Here is a 23,537-nt window from a genome sequence, read left to right on the forward strand (position 1 = left end):
CTCTGCCAAATCCTTGTCAGTCAGGTTATCAGAGTGTGATCAATGAGGTCATTGACATCCTGGAGCATGATGTCAGCAAAACCTTCACCACCAAAGATCTTTGCTAACTTGACAGAATTGTTAACTGTAGAGTGGTGAATTTCATCAGGGGTGAAGCCTTTGCAGTCATTCACACACTTGGATCACAATTTTTTCAAATAAACATTAAGGACTTCCTTCTTCATGTCCTGAAGTGCCTTCTGGATGATCAAGAGACACATCATGATGTTGAAGTTGTGCTAATAATTCTTCACTGTGAAGTTGTTGTCTCTGCCCATTTTATCCACCAGATATTCAATAGATCGTTTGGTGTAAAGTGCCTTGAAAGCACAGATCACTCCTTGGCCCATTGGCTGGATGAGAGATGTGGTGTTCGGATGCAAAAATTCAATCTGCACTCCCTCATAGTGCAAATCAGCAGAATGGTCACCAGAATTGTTCAACAACAGCAGCACCTTGAATTCCAGTCCCTTATCACTGAGGTATTGGCCTGAGGGATGAAGCACTGATGAAACCAGCTCGAAGTCAGGAACTTTGTAATCCATGCCTTGGGATGGTTCATCCAGTAAACTGGCAGGCAGGAAGGCATGCAGTTGGCAAGATCAAAAGAGCAGTTGGCATGAAAATAGCAGTAGAAGATAACAAGAGATGCAGCATTGCAGTGATGAGGGAGAGGCTGAAGACAGTCAGTTAGAAGAGAGGAGTTGATGAGACGAAAAGTTTTTGATTCCACCCTGCCTAGAAGAGTGGTATGAATGTAACCAGCCCCATACATGTGAAGCATACTCCATACATGGACAGATAAGACCCTTGTACAGGGTTAGCAGCTGTGGGATGAGAAAAACTGGCAGAGATGTCTCAGAATGCCTAACTTCATAGAAACTGTTTTAGTTAGAGATAAGATGTGAAGTTTCCAGTTCAGATTATATGTAAAGGACAGATCAAGGATGTTCAGTGCAGAAGAGGGGGACAGTTGAATGTTATTGAAGAAGAGGGGATAGTTGTCTGGAAGGTTGTGTCAAGTTGATAGATGGAGGAATAGAGTTTTTTAGGCATTGAACAATACCAATTTTGCTCTGCCCCAATCAGAAATTTTAGAAAGAAAAGAAGTCAGGCATTCTGTGGCTTCCCTGCGTGAAATGTTTACTTCCTGAAGTAATGGATGTCTGTGAAAAGATGTGGAAAAGTGCAGGGTGGTATCATCAGCGTAGGAGTGGATAGGACAAGAAGTTTGGTTTAGAGGGTCATTGATGAATATTAAGAAGAGAGTGGGTGACAGAACAGAACCCTGAGGAACACCACTGTTAATAGATTTAGGAGAAGAACAGTGACTGTCTACCACAGCAGCAATAGAATGGTCAGAAAGGAAACTTGAGATGAAGTTACAGAGAGAAGGATAGAAGCTGTAGGAGGGTACTTTGGAAATCAAAGCTTTGTTCCAGACTTTATCAAAAGCTTTTGATATATCCAAGGCAACAGCAAAAGTTTCACCAAAATCTCTAAAAGACGATGACCAAGACTCATTAAGGAAAACCAGAAGATCACCAGTAGAGTGGCCTTCGCAGAACCCATACATGCGATCAGATAGAAGGTTGTGAATTGATAGGTGTTTAAGAATCTTCCTGTTGAGGATAAACTCAAGAACCTTAGATAAGCAGGAAATTAAACCAATAGTATGGTAGTTTCAGAGATTAGAACAGTCACTTTTTTTAGGAACAGGCTGAATGTAGGCAAACTTCCAACAAGAAAGAAAGGTAGATGTTGAGAGACAGAGCTGAAAGAGTTTGACTAAGCAGGGTGCAAGCACGGAGGCACAGTTTCAGAAAACAATAAGATTGACCCCATCAGGTCCATAAGTCTTCCGAGGGTTTAGGCCAGCGAGGGCAAAACATCATTGTGAAGAATGATGAAGTAATTAGAGGGTGGAGGAGAGGGAGGAACAAGCCCTGAATCATCCATGGTAGAGTTTTTGGCAAAGGTTTGAGCAAAGAGCTCAGCTTTAAAGATAGATGTGATGGCAGTGGTGCCATCTGGTTAAAATAAAGAAGGGAAAGAAGAAGAAGCAAAGTTATTGGAGATATTTTTGGCTAGATGTCAGAAGTCATGAGGGGAGTTAGATCTTGATAGGTTTTGACACTTTCTGTTAATGAAGGAATTTTTGGCTAGTTGGAGAACAGACCACATGGTTCCAGGCAGAAATATAAAGTGCATGAGATTCTGGTGATGGAAGGCCTTTTGTGTGCCACCTCTCTATCATGTATAGCACAAGAACAAACTGTATTAAACCAAGGTTTGGAAGGTTTAGGTTGAGAAAAAGAGTGAAGAATGTATGCCTCCATGCCAGACACTATCACCTCTGTTATGCACTCGGCACACAAAGATGGGCTTCTGACATGGAAGCAGTAGTCATTCCAAGGAAAATCAGCAAAATACCTCCTCAGGTCCCCCCAACTAACAGAGGCAAAACACCAGAGGTACCTCCTCTTAGGGGGGGATCCTGAGGAGGAATTGGAGCAATAGGACAAGATACAGATATGAGATTGTGATTGGAGAAGCCCAACAGAGAAGAGAGGGTGACAGCTTAAGCAGAAAAATTAGAAGTCAGGAAAAGGTCAAGAATGTTGGGCGTATCTCCAAAACGGCAAGGAATATGAGTAGGGTGTTGCACCAATTGCTCTAGGTCATGGAGGATAGCAAAGTTGAAGGCTAGTTCACCAGGATGGTCAGTGAAGGGAGAGGAAAGCCAAAGCTGGTGGTGAACATTGAAGTCTCCAAGGATGGAGATCTCTGCAAAAGTGAAGAGAGTCAGAATGTGCTCCACTTTGGAAGTTAAGTAGTCAAAGAATTTCTTATAGTCAGAGGAGTTAGGTGAGAGGTATACAGCACAGATAAATTTAGTTTGAGAGTGACTCTGTAGTCATAGCCAGATGGTGGAAAACTCGGAAGATTCAAGAGCACGGGCGCGAGAGCAGGTTAAGTCGTTGCACACATAAACACAACATCCAGCTTTGGATTGAAAATGAGATAGAAAAAGTAGGAAGGAACAGAAAAAGGGCTACTGTCAGTTGCCTCAGACACCTGTGTTTCAATGAGGAAAAGAAGATGAGATTTAAAAGAGGAGAGATGGTGTTCTACAGAGCGAAAATTAGATCTAAGACCGCGAATGTTGCAGAAGTTAATGAAGAATAAGTTGAGGGGGGGGGTGTCAAGGCACTTAGGATTGTTATCAGAAGAGCAGTCTGACCTGGGGACATTTGTGGTCCCCTCCCCAGATGAAAACTCCAAGGCTGGTGTAGGAGCCGCCATGATAATTTTGAATTTTTGAGTGAAGGGTGTGTGTGTTATTAGATGCTTGTAGTTTTGTGTGGAGAAAGAGAGTTGTCTTTAGAGGACAGGTTGTGACTGCCCCCTTGTATTGTGAGACACAAAGGGAAACATTCAGTGAGGTCACAGCTGGGTTTAATGATAAGTTCACAGCACCCCCTGATCCAATGCTTTAGCCTCACTGAGAGTAATTATTGTTTTGGCAGGTGTCTACTGCCTTCTCCACCAGAATCATACCATGATACCTGCCCCACATTGCTTCTTATCACTCATTCTCTCTCTCTCTCTCTCTCTCTCTCTCTCTCTCTCTCTCTCTCTCTCTCTCTCTCTCTCTCTCTCTCTCTTCCATCTGTTTTCTTTTCTCTATAGTGCCATATATATATATATATATATATATATATATATATATATATATGTGTGTGTGTGTGTGTGTGTGTGTGTGTGTGTGTGTGTGTGTGTGTGTGTGTGTGTGTGTGTGTGTGTGTGTATTTACCTAGTTGTGTTTTACAGGAAAAGAGCTATGCTCGTGCTGTCCTGTCTCCGTATCTATAAGCATCCAGCTTAACTTTAAATTCATGAATATTTTTTGCTTGTACCACTGTTTCATCTAAATTGTTCCATATTTCTATGCTTGTATTTGGGAAACCATATTTCTTGACATCTCTTCTACTTACTGTTTTCTTCAATTTCACTCCATGTCCTCTTGTATCTCTTGAGTCCCACACAAATAAGTCTTCTTTATCAACTTTAAAGCTCTGTATATAGCAATCAGGTCTCCTCTTTCTCTTCTCTCTTGTAATGATGGAAGCTTCAATCTCCTTAATCTTTCTTCATAGGTTAAATCTCTCAAACTTGGTACCAATTTGGTTGCAGCTCCTTGGATCCTTTCCATTTTCCTTATTTCCTTCTTATTATGGGGTGACCAAACAATTGTGGCATATTCCAGTTTTGGTTGAATCACATATTCCAACAACTTTTCATCATCTCTTCATCCATGTAAGCAAATGCCCCTTTCATCTTTCTTAGTAACTCATAGGTTTCCCCAGCTATTTTGTTTACATGTTTTTCTGGTGATAAATTATCACTGATTGTAATTCCCAAGTCTTTTTCTTCTTTGGTTTTCTTAATTTCCACTTCTCCCATGGTATAGGAACTTGTCAATCTTTTTTTGCTTTTTCCTAATTCCATCACCTTGCATTTCTTTGCATTGAAGATCTTCTACTTCTGAAACCAAATTTTCTATCAGTCAATGTATGTGTTTCTTCTAATTATTCCATCCATCTGATTTTAACTATTCTTTCCACAATTTTGCCACCACACTTGTTTGGGACACTGGTCTGTAATTCAATGGATCTTCTTTATTACCTCCTTTAAAAATGGGCACAATATTGGCTCTCTTCCAGTCTAGAGGAATTTTTGCCTTAAAAGAACATACTATGGTATTGTGTATACCTTCGGCCAGTTCTTCACAACATTCCTTAAGTATCCAGTTGGACACTCTGTCTGGTTCTTGACCCTCACTTACAAAATCTTTCATAATCTTCTTAATTTCACTCATGTCCACCTGTATCTCTCTCATCACATTGTCTCTGTGCCATGCTCTTTCTCCTTCAAATTTGCTTTCTTTGGTAAATACTGACTGGAAGCACTTGTTCATTAATTCTGCTTGTAACCATGTATCTTTGTATGTAATGTCATCTTTCATTAATCTATCTATTGTTTGCCTGTTTTTCATCTTCTCATTCACATATCTGAAGAATAACTTTGGCTCATCTTTGCATTTGTTAACTATATCTTTCTCATAATTCCTTTCTTCATCTCTCAGGATTCTGATATATTCGTTTCTTGCCTTCTTGAAATCTTCCCATTTCTCACTTCCTCCTTTTTTTCTCCATCTATTCCATACTGCTTCTTTTTTCTTTTCTTGCTGTTATACATCTCGTATTAAACCAGTCTTTTTTTCTTTTTCACTTCCTTTGTTTTGATCTTCAGTACATTTCTACTGACCCCTTCATTATAAATTTCCATGAATATGTCCCACTTTTCCTGCGTACTGCTTGCCATGAACAGTTGTTTCCATTTAGCCTCTGCAAAATATTCCCTCAACCTGATAAAATCTGCTTTCTTGTAATTATATCTCCCATTCTTGTAAATTTCATTCATATTTTCTGTTGGACCACTGCCTATACTGAATTCAATAAACAGATGGTCACTTTTACCTAGTCGGCACTGATAATTTATTCCTTCAGTGATGTCCATTTCCTTTGTAAACAAGTCTAGCCTTAATGCCTCTTCATTACCCCCAAATCTTGTATTTTCTCCAATCCATTGGGTCATAGTATTTGTCATTATTAAATTTAGAAGCATATATCCCCATGACTCTTCTCCCCTGTCCGTGATCCACTCTTCCCAGCATACCTCCTTGCAATTAAAGTCACCCATGAGTGTTATATTATTACTCTCTGCCAGTATTCTCTCCAAACAGTTACTAGTATCTCTTAACAATAATTTATAATCCTCTTGTGTCCATGCATTTGTCTTTGGGGGTACATAAGCCACTGCAAAATCTCTTCTTCCTTCTCCTTTCCTTTTTGTATGAGTTCTAATTACTTCTGCCATTCCTTCTCCTATTTCAACCTCTTCCACTGTTATACTCTTCTTTATAAGTAACATGACTCCTCCGCCTTTCTTATTATTTCTATGTTTTATCCACATATTATAATTACTATTACCAATTCTTATATTTTCTGTTGTCTTATTTAGTTTAACTTCAGTAATACCCATGATATCGGGCTGCTTTATCTTAACATAATTATTCAATTCTCACAATGTTGATATTAAACCATTTATATTTGTATATGCCACTGTCCACTTTTTATTTTTTGATACATATTTACATTTTCTATTCTTTTTTTGTCAGATACTACTTCCTGAGCCTCTTGTCTTTTACCTTCCAATAGAACTTTTTTTTTCTCTTCCTCTGTTCTGTTCTCATTTTTTGCTTTGCTTCTTTCATTAGATCGCTTACCTTGAGTCTCTTCTCCTCATTCATGTCCCTCTTTATCCAAACTTTCTTGTATTGCTCTGTCTTGTCCAGTTTCCACCCATTTGATATCACTTCCATGGTTGTTGTTTGTGCCCTAAATTTTACTTTCAGTGGTCGCTCTCCTCCTTCTATATACTTCCCCAGTCTGTGTATTTCCTCAGTTTCACTTATCCAGCCCTCCCCTTCTCTCTGTATATTTCTTACAAAGTCCTCTGTTACCTTTTTTTTTTGTTCTCTTTCCCTCCTGTATCTTACTGACTCTGTTTCCTCTTTTAATCCATATATAACAATACATGTCTTTTTGTCCACTGTGTCCCTTACCATCAATTCCTTCTGTTTGATCACTTTCACAATTTCCTTACTTAAATCTGTCTTTTTCTTCTTTTGCACTTCTATGATTTCTGTAAAGTTAACTTTTTCTTTCTCTTTTTCCTTCCTCCAGATTTGATGTTCACTTCTCATCTCTATCACTTCATTTTCCTGTTTTTTATCAATATCATTGTTTTCCTTCAATTTTGTTTTTAGATCAGTGCATAGTGTTTTCAATTCTTTGTTTTCCTCTTCCAGGTCATGTTTTTTTTCAAATTTTTTCACTCTTTCATTGAGGTCACTGATGATCCCTTCCATCAAAACCACTTTTCTTCCTTGCATTTTATCATGTAGTTCATTATCTTCCTCATATCTTGGGAATGGTGAGCCCGTTGGCAAGATTCTGCTCCCACCTATGGCATCCGCCTTGCTGGAGTTTTTGCACATTTTATTACATGTTATTACATAAATTTTTCCTTATTTTTTTTTTTTATTTCTGGAGACAGGACAACGCTACTTGAACACAGCTCCTACCTGCAAACACATTCTAGGCTCCTAGTGGTGGCCGTGGTCAAACAAAATCTTTCTCTGCTGGAGCTTTGATCGCTGCCTGTTTACTCGATGACGATGTGTGTGTGTGTGTGTGTGTGTGTGTGTGTGTGTGTGTGTGTGTGTGTGTGTGTAATGTTTGAGGTTATCATCCCTAAATATGTTTAAACAGGTGATGCGGTGGAAGAAACAGCTCAACCCTTCCCTCACCATAGATCTTCCTCTGGATCTGCAAGTGAAAGTCCTCTGTGCACAGGCAGCTCTCTATACTAAACAAAAAAAAATCACCAAGGCTAAGGTAAGATGCTCTTTTGTATATAAAATACACACTGAGTGTTATACTATTTCTTCCACTGCCACTACACAATGTTCTGTAAATTGGATGGTTAGTCTTAGATTATAAAAACTCCTGGTAAAAGAGAAAAAAAAAAATAGATCTCACAGTCCTGTCTTTCAACCATTATTATAACATTCAGCTTGAACTGATCCTCCATTTAAATGACCTCTCAGTAGCAACAATAAGGATTTATATCTACAGTGAAAACATCAACTACTGTATCATCTTCATGCAGGAAAAACTTCAGTCAAGCATTAGACTAATAGAGAAAAAAGGGTCAGGTCCAGAAGACCCTTGCTTGGTGACTCCCCTCCAGCAGCTTGGCCAGCTGCTTCTTGAACACCCTCAGACAAGCCAGGACAGCCAGACTGGCCTTGATCTTCTAACTCGTGTGGTGCATATCACCCAAGTGAGGTAAAGTTCTTATTTTGATTGCATCTGTCACCCCTTTTATTTAGTGACATGAGTAAGAAGAAAAGCAAATGTAAAATGTGAGCATGGGAGACATTCAGTTGGATGCATGTATATTAGTATGTGAGGTGAATATACATAATGGGTTTTTAGCTACCCTGTAAAGTATCACCTTAATGGTATTCTAATATTGTTGAAATTTGAAATTTTTATTACTTGAATTGACTGAAACTAGTGAAAATTAATAAAATTATATATATATATATATATATATATATATATATATATATATATATATATATATATATATATATATATATATATATATATATATATATATATATATATATATATATATATATATATATATATATATATATATATATATATATATATATATCACATGCTTAGAACAAAAGAAGATAAGAAAATAAGAGAAGCTGCAAGAAGCCATTAAGTCTACATATAGTAGTCCCTGTATGAAACAGTTACCTATTTCCATCCATCATTCTGAACTTTAAATTTCTCTAGTCCTCTTTTACAGCTCCCTAATGACTCAGTGCTAACAACTTGATTATTGAGTCTATTCCATTCATATACTATTTGAGAACCATTTCCTTCCTATCTCTTTTAAATCTAACTTACCAAGCTTGAACTCATTAGTTCTTATTCTATCCTGAGTATTTTGCTTGTATCACCCTTGTTATATCTCCTATATCACTTAAAGACCTCTGTCTGCTCCCTCTTAACCTACACCTTTTTATGGAATGTAGATTTAAGAGGTTCTGCTCCTTTCTTAAGGAGTATGTCTCATCTTTGTATCTTTTTGGTAATTTCCTCTGTATTGATTCAAACAGACTGTTATTCTTCCTGTAATATGGGAATCAGAACTGCACACCATAATCTATGCATCATTTGCTGTAAGGGAGATCATAGCTAACAATAACTTCTAAATCTCTTTCATCCTCTGATTTTACCAGAACCTCCTTTTACCTGTGCTAAATACTTAACGTCTAGTAATATTCAATTGCATTTGCTATCTATCTGTCCTTTAGTTCACCTTATCTAAGTCTGTCTGAAGGTGACTGCATGCAAATCATACCTAATTAATTTACCTACCTTCATATCATCTGCAAATTTACTAACATCACTATTAATTTTGTTGTGTAGAATCCAGATCATTAATGTTTATTTAAAATAGTAATGACCCTGTAACTGATCCCCATAGCACTCTGTGAACAAGTTGGTCCCTCTTGGATTTAAAGCCACTAATTCTCACTCTCCATCTGTCACATAACTATGACTGCAAGTCACACATGTCCTGCATTTCTAGCAATCGTCCTGGCAGTGTAGCAGAGTGTGAGGCACGTGGCCTCTTGTTAGAACACCGGCTCCATCTGCGCTGCATAGAAACTCAAGAGGCCCTAAGGGAATTGCACAAACTTGGCCTCCTCTTCTCTCGCCTGCACGGAGAGCACAGCCCTCGCACGGCTGCTATTCATAACCTCACTGTCCAAGTACTCTGATCTTTGTTTCTATTTTTGGTAGTTTTTCATTACTCATCATGAATATTCTCTTTCCTTAAGGCTGTTAGTATCTTCTTAATGGTAAATTGTCTCAATTATCTCTAAAGAATTTTTTTTTATTATGAGAACACAGAGGTCCCTCATTATGTGTGCATCATTATAAGGTATTTTCCATATAATATATGGAAAATACCTTATAATGATCATATTATACATCATATTATGATGTATCTCATCAAATATGACACAAGGCTACCGTCATCTGTCTAGAGGAGTGATTGCAGCACTACCCAAGTGGCAGTGACAAGCCAGCAAAATTCAGCCTAGTTCTTACTGCACTCCAATTTGGTTTACTGCTTCTCTATTATTGTATGCATCAGTGCCCAAATTTTTGCTTATTTCATTGCCTGACATTGAGCATTACATTTGTGATAATATCTAAGTGGCCCTAAAAATCTAAGAACTTAAAATCCAAGTTCAAAGTCATAAAACAACATGAGGAAAGTAAAGGAATGAGTTTTATTGCTTGCTGATGCCTCAGTCAATGTGTGGCACCTGTCAGGCCCTATGCAACTGCTTTCCCCAATCCTTCCACCCTTAAGTATTGAGTAAAACATCCACATTAATTTGAAGAATGAAAAACCTTAAAAGTAAAACACAAAAAAAAATCTTGGAAGACTAATGATTCAGATTTTCACATAATAATAATAAAAAAAGTATCATAATAAAAATAATGAGCTATGCAGTGTAGCCAGTGTAGACTATTCAGAAATTCATCTTTCTATTGGATATAAAGTAGACTCAGCTTTCCTTCTTTTTGGTTTATTGAGGGGACTGTAGGTGCAGGAATGTCCAGTGCATAAAACAGATGACTAGGAACTGAGTGCTGAGTACCCTTCAGGTGCTTGGCTAGCCATGTTAGTCTCTAATAGAGAGGTGCCATTTACTACTGTTCTATACTTTCTTGCTTTTGTTTTTGTTTTTTTTCCTTGCAAATTCCTAAACCAAATCATCAGAGTCCAATTCTTCTGTCAGTTGGTGCTTAGTGGATAAATGGCCAGCTCAAGACTTGTCTCATTTGATGCTTGTGAGATCTGTCTTTTTTTTTTTATGTAGGAGGGACATCAGCCAAGGGCAAGAAAAATCCAATAAAAAAAAAACACTGAAGTGCCGATCTCTGAATAAGGTCTAAAGCGGTAGTCAAAAACTGAATATGAGTGCCTTGAATCCTCCCTCTTGAAGGAGTTCAAGTCATAGAAAGGTGGAAATATAGAAGCAGGCAGGGAGTTCCAGAGTTTACCAGAGAATGAGATGAATGACTGAGAATACTGGTTAACTCCTGTATTAGAGAGGTGGACAGAATAGGGGTGAGAGAAAGAATAAAGTCTTGTGCAGCAAGGCCACAGGAGGAGGAGAGGCATGCAGTTAGCAAGATCAGAAGAGCAGTTAGCATGAAAATAGCAGCAAAATATAGCAAGAGATGCAGCATTGCCACGATGAGAAAGAGGCTGAAGACAGTCAGCTAGAGGAGAGGAGTTGATGAGACAAAAAGCTTTTGATTCCACCCTGTCTAGAAGAGCGGTATGAGTGGAACCCACCCCAGACCTATAAAGCATACTCCTTATATGGAGGGATAAGGCCCCTATACAGAGTTAGCATCTCGGGGGCGGTGAGGAAAACTGGCGCAGATGTCTCAAAACGCCTAACTTCATAGAAACTGTTTTAGCTAGAGATGAGATGTGAAGTTTACAGTTTAGATTTATAAGTAAAGCACAGATTGAGGATGTTCATTGTAGAAGAGGAGGGCAGTTGGGAGTCACTGAAGAAGAGGGAACAGTTGTCTGAAAGATTGTGTTGAGTTGATAGATGGAGGAACTGAGTTTTTGAGGCATTGAACAATACTAAGTTTGCTCTGCCCCAATCAGAAATTTTAGAGAGATCAGAAATCAGGTGTTCTGTGGCTTCCCTGCGTGAACTGCTTACTTCCTGAAGGGTTGGATGTTTATGAAAAGATGTGGAAAAGTGCAGGGTGATATCATTAGCGTAGGAATGGGTAAGACAAGAAGTTTTGTTTAAAAGATCATTGATGAATAATAGGAAGAGTGGGTGATAGGATAAAACCCTGAAGAACACCACTGATAATAGATTTAGAAGAACAGTGACTGTCTACCACAGCAGCAATAGAACGGTCAGAAAGGAAACTTGAGATGAAGTTACAGAGCGAAGGATAGAAGCCATAGGAGGATAGTTTGGAAATCAAAGCTTTGTGCCAGACTCTATCAAAAGCTTTTGATATGTCTAAGGCAACAGCAAAGGTTTCACCAAAATCTCTAAAAGAAGATGACCAGGACTCAGGAAGGAAAGCCAGATCAGCAGTAGAGTGGCCTTGATGGAACCCATTCTAGTGATCAGGTAGAAGGTTGTGAAGTGATATATGTTTGAGAATCTTCCTGTTGAGGAGAGATTCAAAAACTTTGAATAGGCAGGAAATTAAAGTAAATAGGCCAGTAGTTTGAGGATTAGAATAGATTGTTGTCAGAAATTAAAGCAAAGTATTTTGGTTCTTTTATATGACTGATAGTTTTCTTTTCCACAAGTCATTCTAAAATGTCAGTGAATAAATTTTTAATAGTTGGTGACAAATCTGAAATGGTGACCCTACTTACCAGCTTTCCTCTCTGCAGGCATTCATTTAAGGTAGGAACATATTTGGCAAGAAGGTGCACCTAGTTCAGAAAATTATCTCATCTCTATTTGGAATTGATTCTTTATCAGCATTGGTACCAATATGCATTTCTTAATGATAGCCTCTGAAAGACAGATTTTGCTTTGCTAAAAATTTTTATTATGTTCAGCAAACAAAGCAGGATTTTCTTCCATTTCTTTATTTCCTTTTCTATGGTTTCTTGTTCTCTTTGGTTAATTGTTTTGTCACGAGAAAGCCAAATTTCCAGTTTCTTCCATTAGGTATAATTTTTCTCCTTCCTGTTCTGATACTGCTGGATTCAGTTTCCACCAAATATTAATTCCATGTTGTGAATCAAAATGTAACTTTGTTTTATTAGAGAAGATTCAACTGTAGAAATGGTAAATAGCTGCTTTTGATGAAAAATTAACCATCCATGATATCAAGCATTTTTCCCATTGGAAAGATCATCACAAATTTACCACATGTGCTGCTGCTACTCTTGACTTCTGCACCTTCATGGACTGTTCATCCAAAATCTGAATCCAGATATTGGACAACAGAGTCTCCTTAGTATACCAGAATAAGGCTTACTTCATCAGTAATTTTGCTTGGCCATTGATCATCTTTCAAGTCCATAATAACAGCTTCAGGACTAGAGGAGGCAGTAGACACCTGCCAAAACGATAATTACTCCCAGTGAGGTCTAAAGCACTGTTCAGGGGGTGCTGTGAACTTATCATTAAACCCAGCTGTGACCTCACTGAACGTTTCCCTTTGTGTCTCACAACACAAGAGGGCAGTCACAGCCTGACCTCTAAAGACAACTCTCCTCCTCCACACAAAACTACAAGCACCTAATAACACACACACCCTTCACTCAAAAATTTTAAAATCATCATGGCGACTCCTACACCAGCCTCGGAGTCCCCATCTGGGGAGGGGACCACAAATGTCCCCAGGTCGGACTGCCTTTCTGTCGACAATCCTAAGTGTCTTGACACCCCCCTCAACTTTTTCTTCATTAACTTCTGCAACATTCGCGGTCTAAGATCTAATTTTCAATCTGTAGAACATCACCTCTCCTATTCTAAACCTCATCTTCTTTTCCTCACTGAAACTCAGGTGTCTAAGGCAACTGACAGTAGCCCCTTTTCTGTTCCCTCCTACTTTCTCTATCCTCATTTTCGATCAAAAGCTGGATGCTGCGTTTATGTGCGCAATGACTTAACCTGCTCTCGTGCCCACGCTCTTGAATCTTTCGAGTTTTCCACCATCTGGCTATGACTACAGAGTCACTCTCATACTAAATTTATCTGTGCTGTATACCTCTCATCTAACTCCTCTGACAATAAGAAATTCTTTGACTACTTAACTTCCAAAGTGGAGCACATTCTGACCCTCTTCCCTTTTGCAGAGATCTCCATTCTTGGAGACTTCAATGTTCACCACCAGCTTTGGCTTTCCTCTCCCTTCACTGACCATCCTGGTGAACTAGCCTACAACTTTGCTATCCTCCATGACCTAGAGCAATTGGTGGAACACCCTACTCGTATTCCTGACCGTCTTAGAGATACGCCCAACATTCTTGACCTTTTCCTGACCTTTAATCATTCTGCTTTTGCTGTCACCCTTTCTTCTCCGTTGGGCTCCTCCGATCACAATCTCATATCTTTATCTTGTCCTATCACTCCAATCCCTCCTCAGGATCCCCCTAAGCGAGGGTGCCTCTAGCGTTTTGCCTCTGCTAGTTGGGAGGACCTGAGGAGGTATTTTGCTGATTTTCCTTGGAATGACTACTGCTTCCGTGTCAGAGACCTGTCTTTGTGTGCTGAGCGCATAACAGAGGTGATAGTGTCTGGCATGGAGGCGTACATTCCTCACTCTTTTTCTCGTCCTAAACCTTCTAAACCTTGGTTTAACACAGCTTGTTCTCGTGCTATAAATGATAGAGAGGAGGCCCACAAAAGGTACTTAAGCCTTCCATCACCAGAATCTCATGCACTTTATATTTCTGCCCGGAACCATGCCAAGTCTGTTCTCCAACTAGCCAAAAACTCCTTCATTAACAGAAAATGTCAAAACCTTTCAAGATCTAACTCCCTTCGTGATTTCTGGCATCTAGCCAAAAATATCTCCAATAACTTTGCTTCTTCTTTCACTCCCCTACTTCAACCAGATGGCACCACTGCTATCACATATATTTCTAAAGCTGAACTCTTTGCTCAAACCTTTGCTAAAAACTCTCCCTTGGACGATTCTGGGCTTGTTCCTCCCTCTCCTCCACCCTCTGACTACTTCATGCCACCTATTAAAATTCTTCGTAATGATGTTTTCCATGCCCTCGCTGGCCTAAACCCTCGGAAGGCTTATGAACCTGATGGGGTCCCTCCTATTGTTCTCCGAAATTGTGCCTCTGTGCTTGCACCTTGCCTAGTCAAACTCTTTCAGCTCTGTCTGTCAACATCTACCTTTCCTTCTTACTGGAAGTTTGCCTACATTCAACCTGTTCCTAAAAAGGATGACCGTTCTAATCCCTCAAACTACCGTCCTATTGCTTTAATTTCCTGCCTATCTAAAGTTTTTGAATCTATCCTCAACAGGAAGATTCTTAAACATCTATCACTTCACAACCTTTTATCTGATCGCCAGTATGGGTTCTGTCAAGGCCACTCTACTGGTGATCTTCTGGCTTTCCTTACTGAGTCTTGGTCATCCTCTTTTAGAGATTTTGGTGAAACTTTTGCTATTGCCTTGAACATATCAAAAGCTTTTGATAAAGTCTGGCACAAAGCTTTGATTTCCAAACTACCCTCCTACGGTTTCTATCCTTCTCTCTGTAACTTCATCTCAAGTTTCCTTTCTGACTGTTCTATTGCTGCTGTGGTAGACGGTCACTGTTCTTCTCCTAAATCTATTAACTGTGGTGTTCCTCAGGGTTCTGTCCTGTCACCCACTCTCTTCTTATTATTCATTAATGATCTTCTAAACCAAACTTCTTGTCCTATCCACTCCTATGCTGATGATACCACCCTGCACTTTTCCACGTCTTTTCATTGACATCCAACCCTTCAGGAGGTAAACATATCACGCAGGGAAGCCACAGAACGCCTGACTTCTGATCTTTCTAAAATTTCTGATTGTATTGTTCAATGCCTCAAAAACTCAATTCCTCCATCTATCAACTCGACACAACCTTCCAGACAACTATCCCCTCTTCTTCAATGACACTCAACTGTCCCCCTCTTCAACACTGAACATCCTCGGTCTGTCCTTTACTTATAATCTGAACTGGAAACTTCACATCTCATCTCTAACTAAAACAGCTTCTATGAAGTTAGGCATTCTGAGACGTCTCCGCCAGGTTTTCTCACCCCCCGAGCTGCTAACTCTGTACAAGGGCCTTATCCGTCCATGTATGTAGTACGCTTCACATGTCTAGGGGGGTTCCACTCATACTGCTCTTCTAGACAGGGTGGAATCAAAAGCTTTTCGTCTCATCAACTCCTCTTCTCTAACTGACTGTCTTCAGCCTGTCTCTCACCGCTGCAATGTTGCATATCTAGCTGTCTTCTATTGCTATTTTCATGCTAACTGCTCTTCTGATCTTGCTAACTGCATGCCTCCCCTCCTTCCGCGGCCTCGCTGCACAAGACTTTCTTCTTTCTCTCACCCCAATTCTGTCCACCTCTCTAACGCAAGAATTAACCAGTATTCTCAATCATTCATCCCTTTCCCTGGTAAACTCTGGAACTCCCTGCCTGCTTCTGTATTTCCACCTTCCTATGACTTGAATTCCTTCAAGAGGGAGGTTTCAAGACACTTATCCATCAATTTTTGACCACTGATTTAACCCTTTTATAGGACTGGCATTTCAGTGGGCATTTTTTTTTATTAGATTTTTGTTGCCCTTGGCCAGTGTCCTTCCTACATAAAAAAAAAAAAAAAGACTCTGTCTCCTTTGATGTTCTTGCTTGACAATCTAGAGGCCTCCCTTTTCCAGCCTCGTTGTCTTCTTGTTCTTGTTGAGTAAAATATTTGAGCAAGGCACACCTCTCTCTCTCTCTCTCTCTGTCTCTCTCTCTCTCTCTCTCTGTCTCTCTCTCTCTCTCTGTCTCTCTCTGTCTGTCTCTCTCTCTCTCTCTCTCTCTCTCTCTCTCTCTCTCTCTCTCTCTCTCTCTCTCTCTCTCTCTCTCCGATTTTTTGTATTTTTTCCTTTTTTTCTGAATGGAGCAGCACTTTCACTAAGGATTTTAAAAAAATTGATAAGAACAGGTTAACGTTCAATAAGTAAGGCTAAAGTTGAAATAGGGTAAAGTTAAGAATAAGAAAAGGTAGGAACTAAGTTAAAAATGTTTTAGAAAGTTAAAAGTTCTGAAAGCTAAAATAAACATGTCAAATTTTCCACCATAGGCCAATGATGGGAACTAAACTCTCCTATCAGCTCTCCTTCCTTAAATGTTACTTACTTTATTTATAAATTCTCTATTTTTTTTTTTTATGTAGGAGGGACACTGACCAAGGGCAACAAAAATCCAATGAAAAAGAAATACCCACTGAAATGCTAGTCCCATAAAAAGGGTCCAAAATAGTAGTAAAAAATTGAAGGATAAGTGTCTTGAAACCTCCCTCTTGAGGGAAATCAAGTCATAGGAAGGTGGAAATACAGAACCAGGCAGAGAGTTCCAGAGTTTACCAGAGAAAGGGATGAATGATTAAGAATACTGGTTAACTCATGGGTTAAAGAGGTGGACAGAATAGGGGTGAGAGAAAGAAGGAAGTCTTGTGGAGCGAGGCTGTGGGAGGAGAGTAGGCATGCAGTTAGCATGAAAATAGCAGTAGAAGACAGCTAGAGATGCAACATTGCTGTGATGAGAGAGAGGCTGAAGACAGTCAGTTAGAGGAGAGGAGTTGATGAGACGAAAAGCTTTTGATTCCACCCTGTCTAGAAGAGCAGTATGAGTGGAACCCCCCCAGACATGTGAAGCATACTCTATACATGGACGGATAAGGCCTTTGTACAGAGTTAGTAGCTGGTGGAGTGAGAAAAACTGGCGGAGACGTCTCAGAATGCCTAACTTCATAGAAGCTGTTTTAGCTAGAGATGAGATGTGAAGTTTCCAGTTCAGATTATAAGTAAAGGACAGACTGAGGATGTTCAGTGTAAAAGAGGGGGACAGTTGAGTGTCATTGAAGAAGAGGGGATAGTTGTCTGGAAGGTTGTGTCAAGTTGATAGATGGAGGAATTGAGTTTTTGAGGCATTGAACAATACCAATTTTGCTCTGCCCCAATCAGAAATTTTAGAAAGTCAAGCGTTCTGTGGCTTCCCAGCGTGAAATGTTTACTTCCTGAAGGGTTGGATGTCTATGAAAAGACGTGGAAAAGTGCAGGGTGGTATCATCAGTGTAGGAGTGGATAGGACAAGAAGTTTGGTTTAGAAGATCATTAATAAATAATAAGAAGAGAGTGGGTGACAGGATAGAACCCTGAGGAACACCACTGTTAATAGATTTAGGAGAAGAACAGTGACTGTCTACCACAGCAGCAATAGAACGGTCAGAAAGGAAACTTGAGATGAAGTTACAGAGAGAAGGATAGAAGCTGTAGGAGGGTAGTTTGGAAATCAAAGCTTTGTGCCAGACTCTATCAAAACTTTTAATATGTCAAAGGTAACAGCAAAAGTTTCACCAAAATCTCTAAAAGAGAATGACCAAGACTCAGTAAGGAAAGCCAGAAGATCACCAGTAGAGCGGCCTTGACGGAAACCATACTGGCGATCAGATAGAAGGTTGTGAAGTGATAGATGTTTAGGAATCTTCCTGTTGAGGATAGGTTAAAAAACTTTAGATAGGCAGGAAATTAAAGAAATAGGACATTAGTTTGAGGGATTAGAACAGTCATCCTTTTTAGGAACAGGCTGAATGTAGGCAAACTTCCAGCAAGAAGGAAAGGTAGATGTTGACAGACAGAGCTGAAAGAGTTTGACTAGGCAAGGTGCAAGCATGGAGGCACAGTTTCAGAGAACAATAGGAGGGACCCCATCAGGTCCATAAGCCTTCTGAGGGTTTAGGCCAGCAAGGGCATGGAAAACATCATTGCGAAGAATTTTAATAGGTAGCATGAAGTAGGCAGAGGGTGGAGGAGAGGGAGGAACAAGCCCAGAATCATCCAAGGTAGGGTTTTTGGCAAAGGTTTGAGCGAAGAGTTCAGCTTTAAAAATAGATGTGATAGCAGTGGTGCCATCTGGTTGAAATAAAGGAGGGAAATAAGAAGAAAAGTTATTGGAGATATTTTTGGCTAGATGCCAGAAGTCACAAGGGGAGTTAGATCTTGAAAGGTTTTGACACTTTCTATTAATGAAGGAGTTTTTGGCTAGTTGGAGAACAGAGTTGGCATGGTTCCAGGCAGAAATATAAAGTGCATGAGATTCTGGTGATGGAAGGCTCAAGTACCTTTTGTGGGCCACCTCTCTGTCATGTATAGCATGAGAACAAGCTGTGTTAAACCAAGGTTTAGAAGGTTTAGGTCGAGAAAAAGGGTGAGGAATGTACTCCATGCCAGACACTATCACCTCTGTTATGCGCTCAGCACACAAAGACGGATCTCTGATACGGAAGCAGTAGTCATTCCAAGGAAAATCAGCAAAATACCTCTTCAGGTCCCCCCAAATAGCAGAGGCACCTTCGCTTAGGTGGATCCTGAGGAGGGATTGGAGCGATAGGACAAGATACAGAGATGTGATTGTGATCAGAGGAGCTCAACTGAGAAGAGAAGGTGACAGCATAAGCAGAAGGATTAGAGGTCAGGAAAAGGTCAAGAATGTTGGGCATATTTCCAAGACAGTCAGGAATATGAGTAGGGTGTTGCACCAATTGCTCTAGGTCGTGGAGGATAGCAAAGTTGAAGGCTAGTTCACCAGGATGGTCAGTGAGGGGAGAGGAAAGCCAAAGCTGGTGGTGAACAGTGAAGTCTCCAAGAATGGAGATCTCTGCAAAAGGGAAGAGAGTCAGAATGTGCTCCACTTTGGAAGTTAAGAAGTCAAAGAATTTCTTATAGTCAGAGGAGTTAGGTGAGAGGTATACAGCACAGGTAAATTTAGTTTGAAAGTGACTCTGTAGTCATAGCCAGATGGTGGAAAACTCGGAAGATTCAAGAACGTGGGCATGAGAGCAGGTTAAGTCATTGTGCACATAAACGCAACATCCAGCTTTGGATCGAAAATGAGGATAGAGAAAGTAGGAGGAAACAGAAAAGGGGCTACTGTCAGTTGCCTCAGACACCTGAGTTTCAGTGAGGAAAAGAAGATGAGGTTTAGAAGAGGAGAGATGGTGTTCTACAGATTGAAAATTAGATCTTAGACTGCGAATGTTGCAGAAGTTAATGAAGAAAAAGTTGAGGGGAGTGTCAAGACACTTAGGGTCGTCGACAGAAAGGCATTCCGACCTGGGGACATTAATTTTTATGGTCTCCTCCCCAGATGGGGACCCCGAGGCTGGTGTTGGAGTCGCCATAATAATTTTGAAATTTTTGAGTGAAGGGTGTGTGTGTTATTAGGTGCTTGTAGTTTTGTGTGGAGGAAGAGAGTTGTCATTAGAGGGCAGGCTGTGACTGCCCCCTTGTGTTGTGAGACACAAAGGGAAACGTGATGATGATACTACTTAAAATATGTGCCATATTTTGTTTGTTTTATTGTAAATGTCAAGTTACTTGAAGTTCAGTCTTGACAAATCATGAAAATGGTTAAGTAGACAAATGTACTCCCTTTTTTAGGTATTGGTGCAGGAGGAGAATTATCCAGAGGCCATAAAGCACCTCCTGTCCTATCTCAAGCACTGCAAGGAGGTTCATGGGGACTTCACCCCACAGGTATGTGGTAGCACATAGCTGATATATAGTGCTTGAAATAGTTAATCCTGTTTCTATTTTTAATATTTTCTCAAAGCTGAATCTAGGTAAGAATTTTTTCTCTTATGAATGCTGTGTCTAAAAGAATGAATGCTGAAGATTTTAAAAGAAATGAAGGCAAAGTACATATACATTTCATCTTTGCAAACCAAGCAATTGGGGTAAGACAGCGAGTTCTAAAACTGAATGAGTTGGAGAAGAGGAAGAAGACAGAAGAGTACCAGGAAAAGATTGTGACTGAGTGAAATGTAATGAAAGACAGGGAAGTGGGTAATGGGAAAGAAGAGTGGCAGTGTCTCAAAAGTGCAGTTGTGGGTTGTGTGGAGCAGGTGTGTGGGATGAGATGGGTGAGAGATGGTGTGAGGAGGTCAGTGCGGATGTAGAGGAAAATAAGCATGCATGTGGAATCTGACTGCAAAAGAAGGGTCAGGAGTCATACAACAAATACAGAGAAAAGAATAAAGATAAGGACAAGTGAGAGGTGGGGTATATAGTAAGTTGACAGAAATCTTCCAGGTTAACAAGGAAATGTTCTGGAAAGTTAGGAGAAGAAGGAAAGAAATATCTGGGAATGAAAGGCCTGTGAAAGCAGGTTATGGAACAGTGCTAAGTGAGAGTCTGCAAAAGATGGGTTGAATTCAGTATTGTAGGATTGTTGAGAAGAAAAGAAAGGACAGAAAATGCCATCCAAGAGAAACAGGAAGGTTTTTTGAAAGGAAACAGATCATATAGACCAGATTTTTGCAGCATGGTAGTTGTATGAAATGTTTTTGAGGAAAGGGAAGGAAGTCTTTTTGAAGTTCATGGACATAGAAAAAGTGTATGATAGGATTGACTGGAAAGACCTATGGGATGTTCTGAAAGTACAGGGAGGTCCTATTATATGAGCATCCGTTTTATGAGAAGCTGGTGATAAGAGATGTGTAAATTAAGGATTACTGTATTTGCCAGCCTATTAAACTCATCTCTACATAAGACACCCCTATTTTACTTGAATGTTTTGTGGAGAAAAATTTATTATGTTTCATCATAAGGTTATTGAAAAAAATTGTAGTGTGTGTGTGTGTGTTTTATGGAAGAAGGCCACTGGCCAAGGGCAACAAAAAATTTTAATAAATAGGAAGGCCCACTTAATGCCAGTTCCCATAGAGATGTCAAATAGAATAATAAAAAAAAAAAAAACAGAGAATAAGTGTCTTCAAACCTCCTTCTTGAAGGAGTTCAAGTCATAGGAAGGAGGAAATACAGAAGCAGGCTGGGAGTTCCAGAGTTTACTAGAGAAAGGGATGAATGATTGAGAATACTGGTTAACTCTTGCATTAGAGAGGTGGACAGAATAGAGATGAGAGAAAAAAAAAATCTTGTGCAGCCAGGTTGCAGGAGGATGGGAGATATCTAGTTAGCAAGATCAACATGAAAATACCAGTAGAAGATAGTAATAGCTGCAACATTGCTGTGTTGAGAAAGAGAGGCTGTAGACAGTCAATTAGAGAAGAGGAGTTGATAAGATAAAAAGCTTTTGATTCCACTCTCTCAAAAATCATGATGTGAGTGGAACCCCCTCACTTGAAACATACTCAATACATGGACAGATAAGGGCTCTGTACAGAGCAGCTGTTTGGTGGGAGGGGGGAGAAGAGAAAAACTGGCAGAGACAACACTTAATGCCAAGCTTCATAGAAGCTGTTTCAGCTAGAGATGAGATGTGGTTTCCAGTTTAGATTATAGGTAAAAGACAGGCTGAGGATATTGAGTGTTGAAGAGGGGGACAGTTGAGTGTCACTGAAGAAGAGGTATAGTTGTCTGGAAGGTTTTGTCAAGTTGATAAATGGAGGAGTTAAGTTTTTGAGGCATTGGATCTTACTAAATTTGCTCTGCCCAATCAGAAATTTTAATGAGATTAGACGTCAGGTGTTCTGTGGCTTCCCTGCATGAGCTATTTACTTCCTGAAGGTTTGGATGTCTATGAAAAGATGTGGAAAAGTGCAGGGTGGTATCATCTGCATAGGAGTGGATAGGACAAGATGCTTGGTTTAGAAGATCATTGCTGAACAATAGGAAGAGAGTGGGTGACAGGACAGAGCTCTGAGGAACACCACTGTTGATAGATTTAGGAGAAGAACAGTGACCATATACCACACCAGCAATAGAATGGTCAGAAAGGAAACTTGATATGAAGTTACAGAGAGAAGGATAGAAGCCACAGGAGGATAGTTTGGAAATCAAAGCTTTGTGCCAGCCTCTATCAAAAGCTTTTGATATGTCTAAGGCAACAATAAAAATTTCACCAAAATCCTTAAAAGTGTGTATTTTGTTCTCACATCTGGTGTGATGCAGCAGTATTACCATCACATCTAAAACCATGTCTCTCTCTCTCTCTCTCTCTCTCTCTCTCTCTCGCTCTCTCTCGCTCGCTCTCGCTCGCTTTCGCTCTCGCTCTCTCTCTCTCTCTCTCTCTCTCTCTCTCTCTCTCTCTCTCTCTCTCTCTCTCTCTCTCTCTCTCTCAGGCACAGTCACACACACACACACACACACACACACACACACACACACACACACACACACACACACACACACTGAAGGAAAATGGAGAAATTTATGAAACCACACAAGAGATGGCTGAGATACTGAATAAAAGCTTTAAGTCTGTATTTACAAGAGAAACTGTCTTTGCATCACTGGGAGATGAGGAACAACAGAAAGGAATAGCAAACATACAAGTGGAAAGAAAAGAAATTAAAAGACTACTGGAAGAGCTAGATACTAGGAAGGCGGTGGGGCCAGACGAAGTAAATGGATGGATATTGAAAGAATGTAGAGAGGAATTGGAAGAACCAACATGGGAGATAATTAACAGTTCTTTGAAGGAGGGAAAAGTACCAAAGGAATGGAAGAGAGCAAATATAGTACCGTTATACAAAGGAGGTAATAAAATGGAACCACTGAATTACAGACCAGTCTCACTCACGAGTATTGTAAGTAAACTCTGTGAAATAGTCATTAAAAACAGATGGGTGCAATATCTTGAACAAGAAAATATAATAACAGAAAAACAATTCGGTTTCAGGAAAGAGAGATCTTGCGTAACAAACTTACTGAGCTTTTATACAAGAGTAATAGATAAACTACAAGAGAGAGATGGTTGGGTTGATGCTGTCTATTTAGATCTGAAAAAAGCTTTTGATACAGTTCCACATAAAAGACTCATATGGAAACTGGAACATCGAGGAGGGCTAAAAAGAAAAATACTTAAGTGGATGAAGGATTATCTCCAAGGTAGGGAAATGAGTACAGTAATCAGAGATAATAAATCAAGTTGGTGCGAAGTAACAAGCGGAGTACCACAAGGGTCTGTGTTGGCACCTATAATGTTTCAGGTCTATATAAATGATATGACGGCGGGT

The 23,537-nt window shown here is 39.8% G+C and overlaps 1 protein-coding gene across 6 annotated transcripts in view; it reads left to right on the top strand.

Moving 5' to 3' along the window:
• The window catches only part of LOC135094836 (tetratricopeptide repeat protein 23-like), a 168,210-nt gene that overhangs the window by 85,033 nt on the left and 59,640 nt on the right, over positions 1-23,537 (top strand). For all 6 annotated transcript variants that reach the window (XM_063995255.1, XM_063995250.1, XM_063995252.1 and 3 more), the window contains 4 exons: positions 7,440-7,565; positions 7,840-8,018; positions 9,349-9,532; positions 19,999-20,094. In XM_063995255.1, coding sequence (XP_063851325.1) covers positions 7,440-7,565; positions 7,840-8,018; positions 9,349-9,532; positions 19,999-20,094 — 585 coding nt within the window. The remainder of the gene's footprint in view (positions 1-7,439; positions 7,566-7,839; positions 8,019-9,348; positions 9,533-19,998; positions 20,095-23,537) is intronic.

Source organism: Scylla paramamosain, chromosome 47 (assembly GCF_035594125.1).
Source record: "Scylla paramamosain isolate STU-SP2022 chromosome 47, ASM3559412v1, whole genome shotgun sequence".
Lineage (NCBI taxonomy): Eukaryota > Metazoa > Arthropoda > Malacostraca > Decapoda > Portunidae > Scylla > Scylla paramamosain.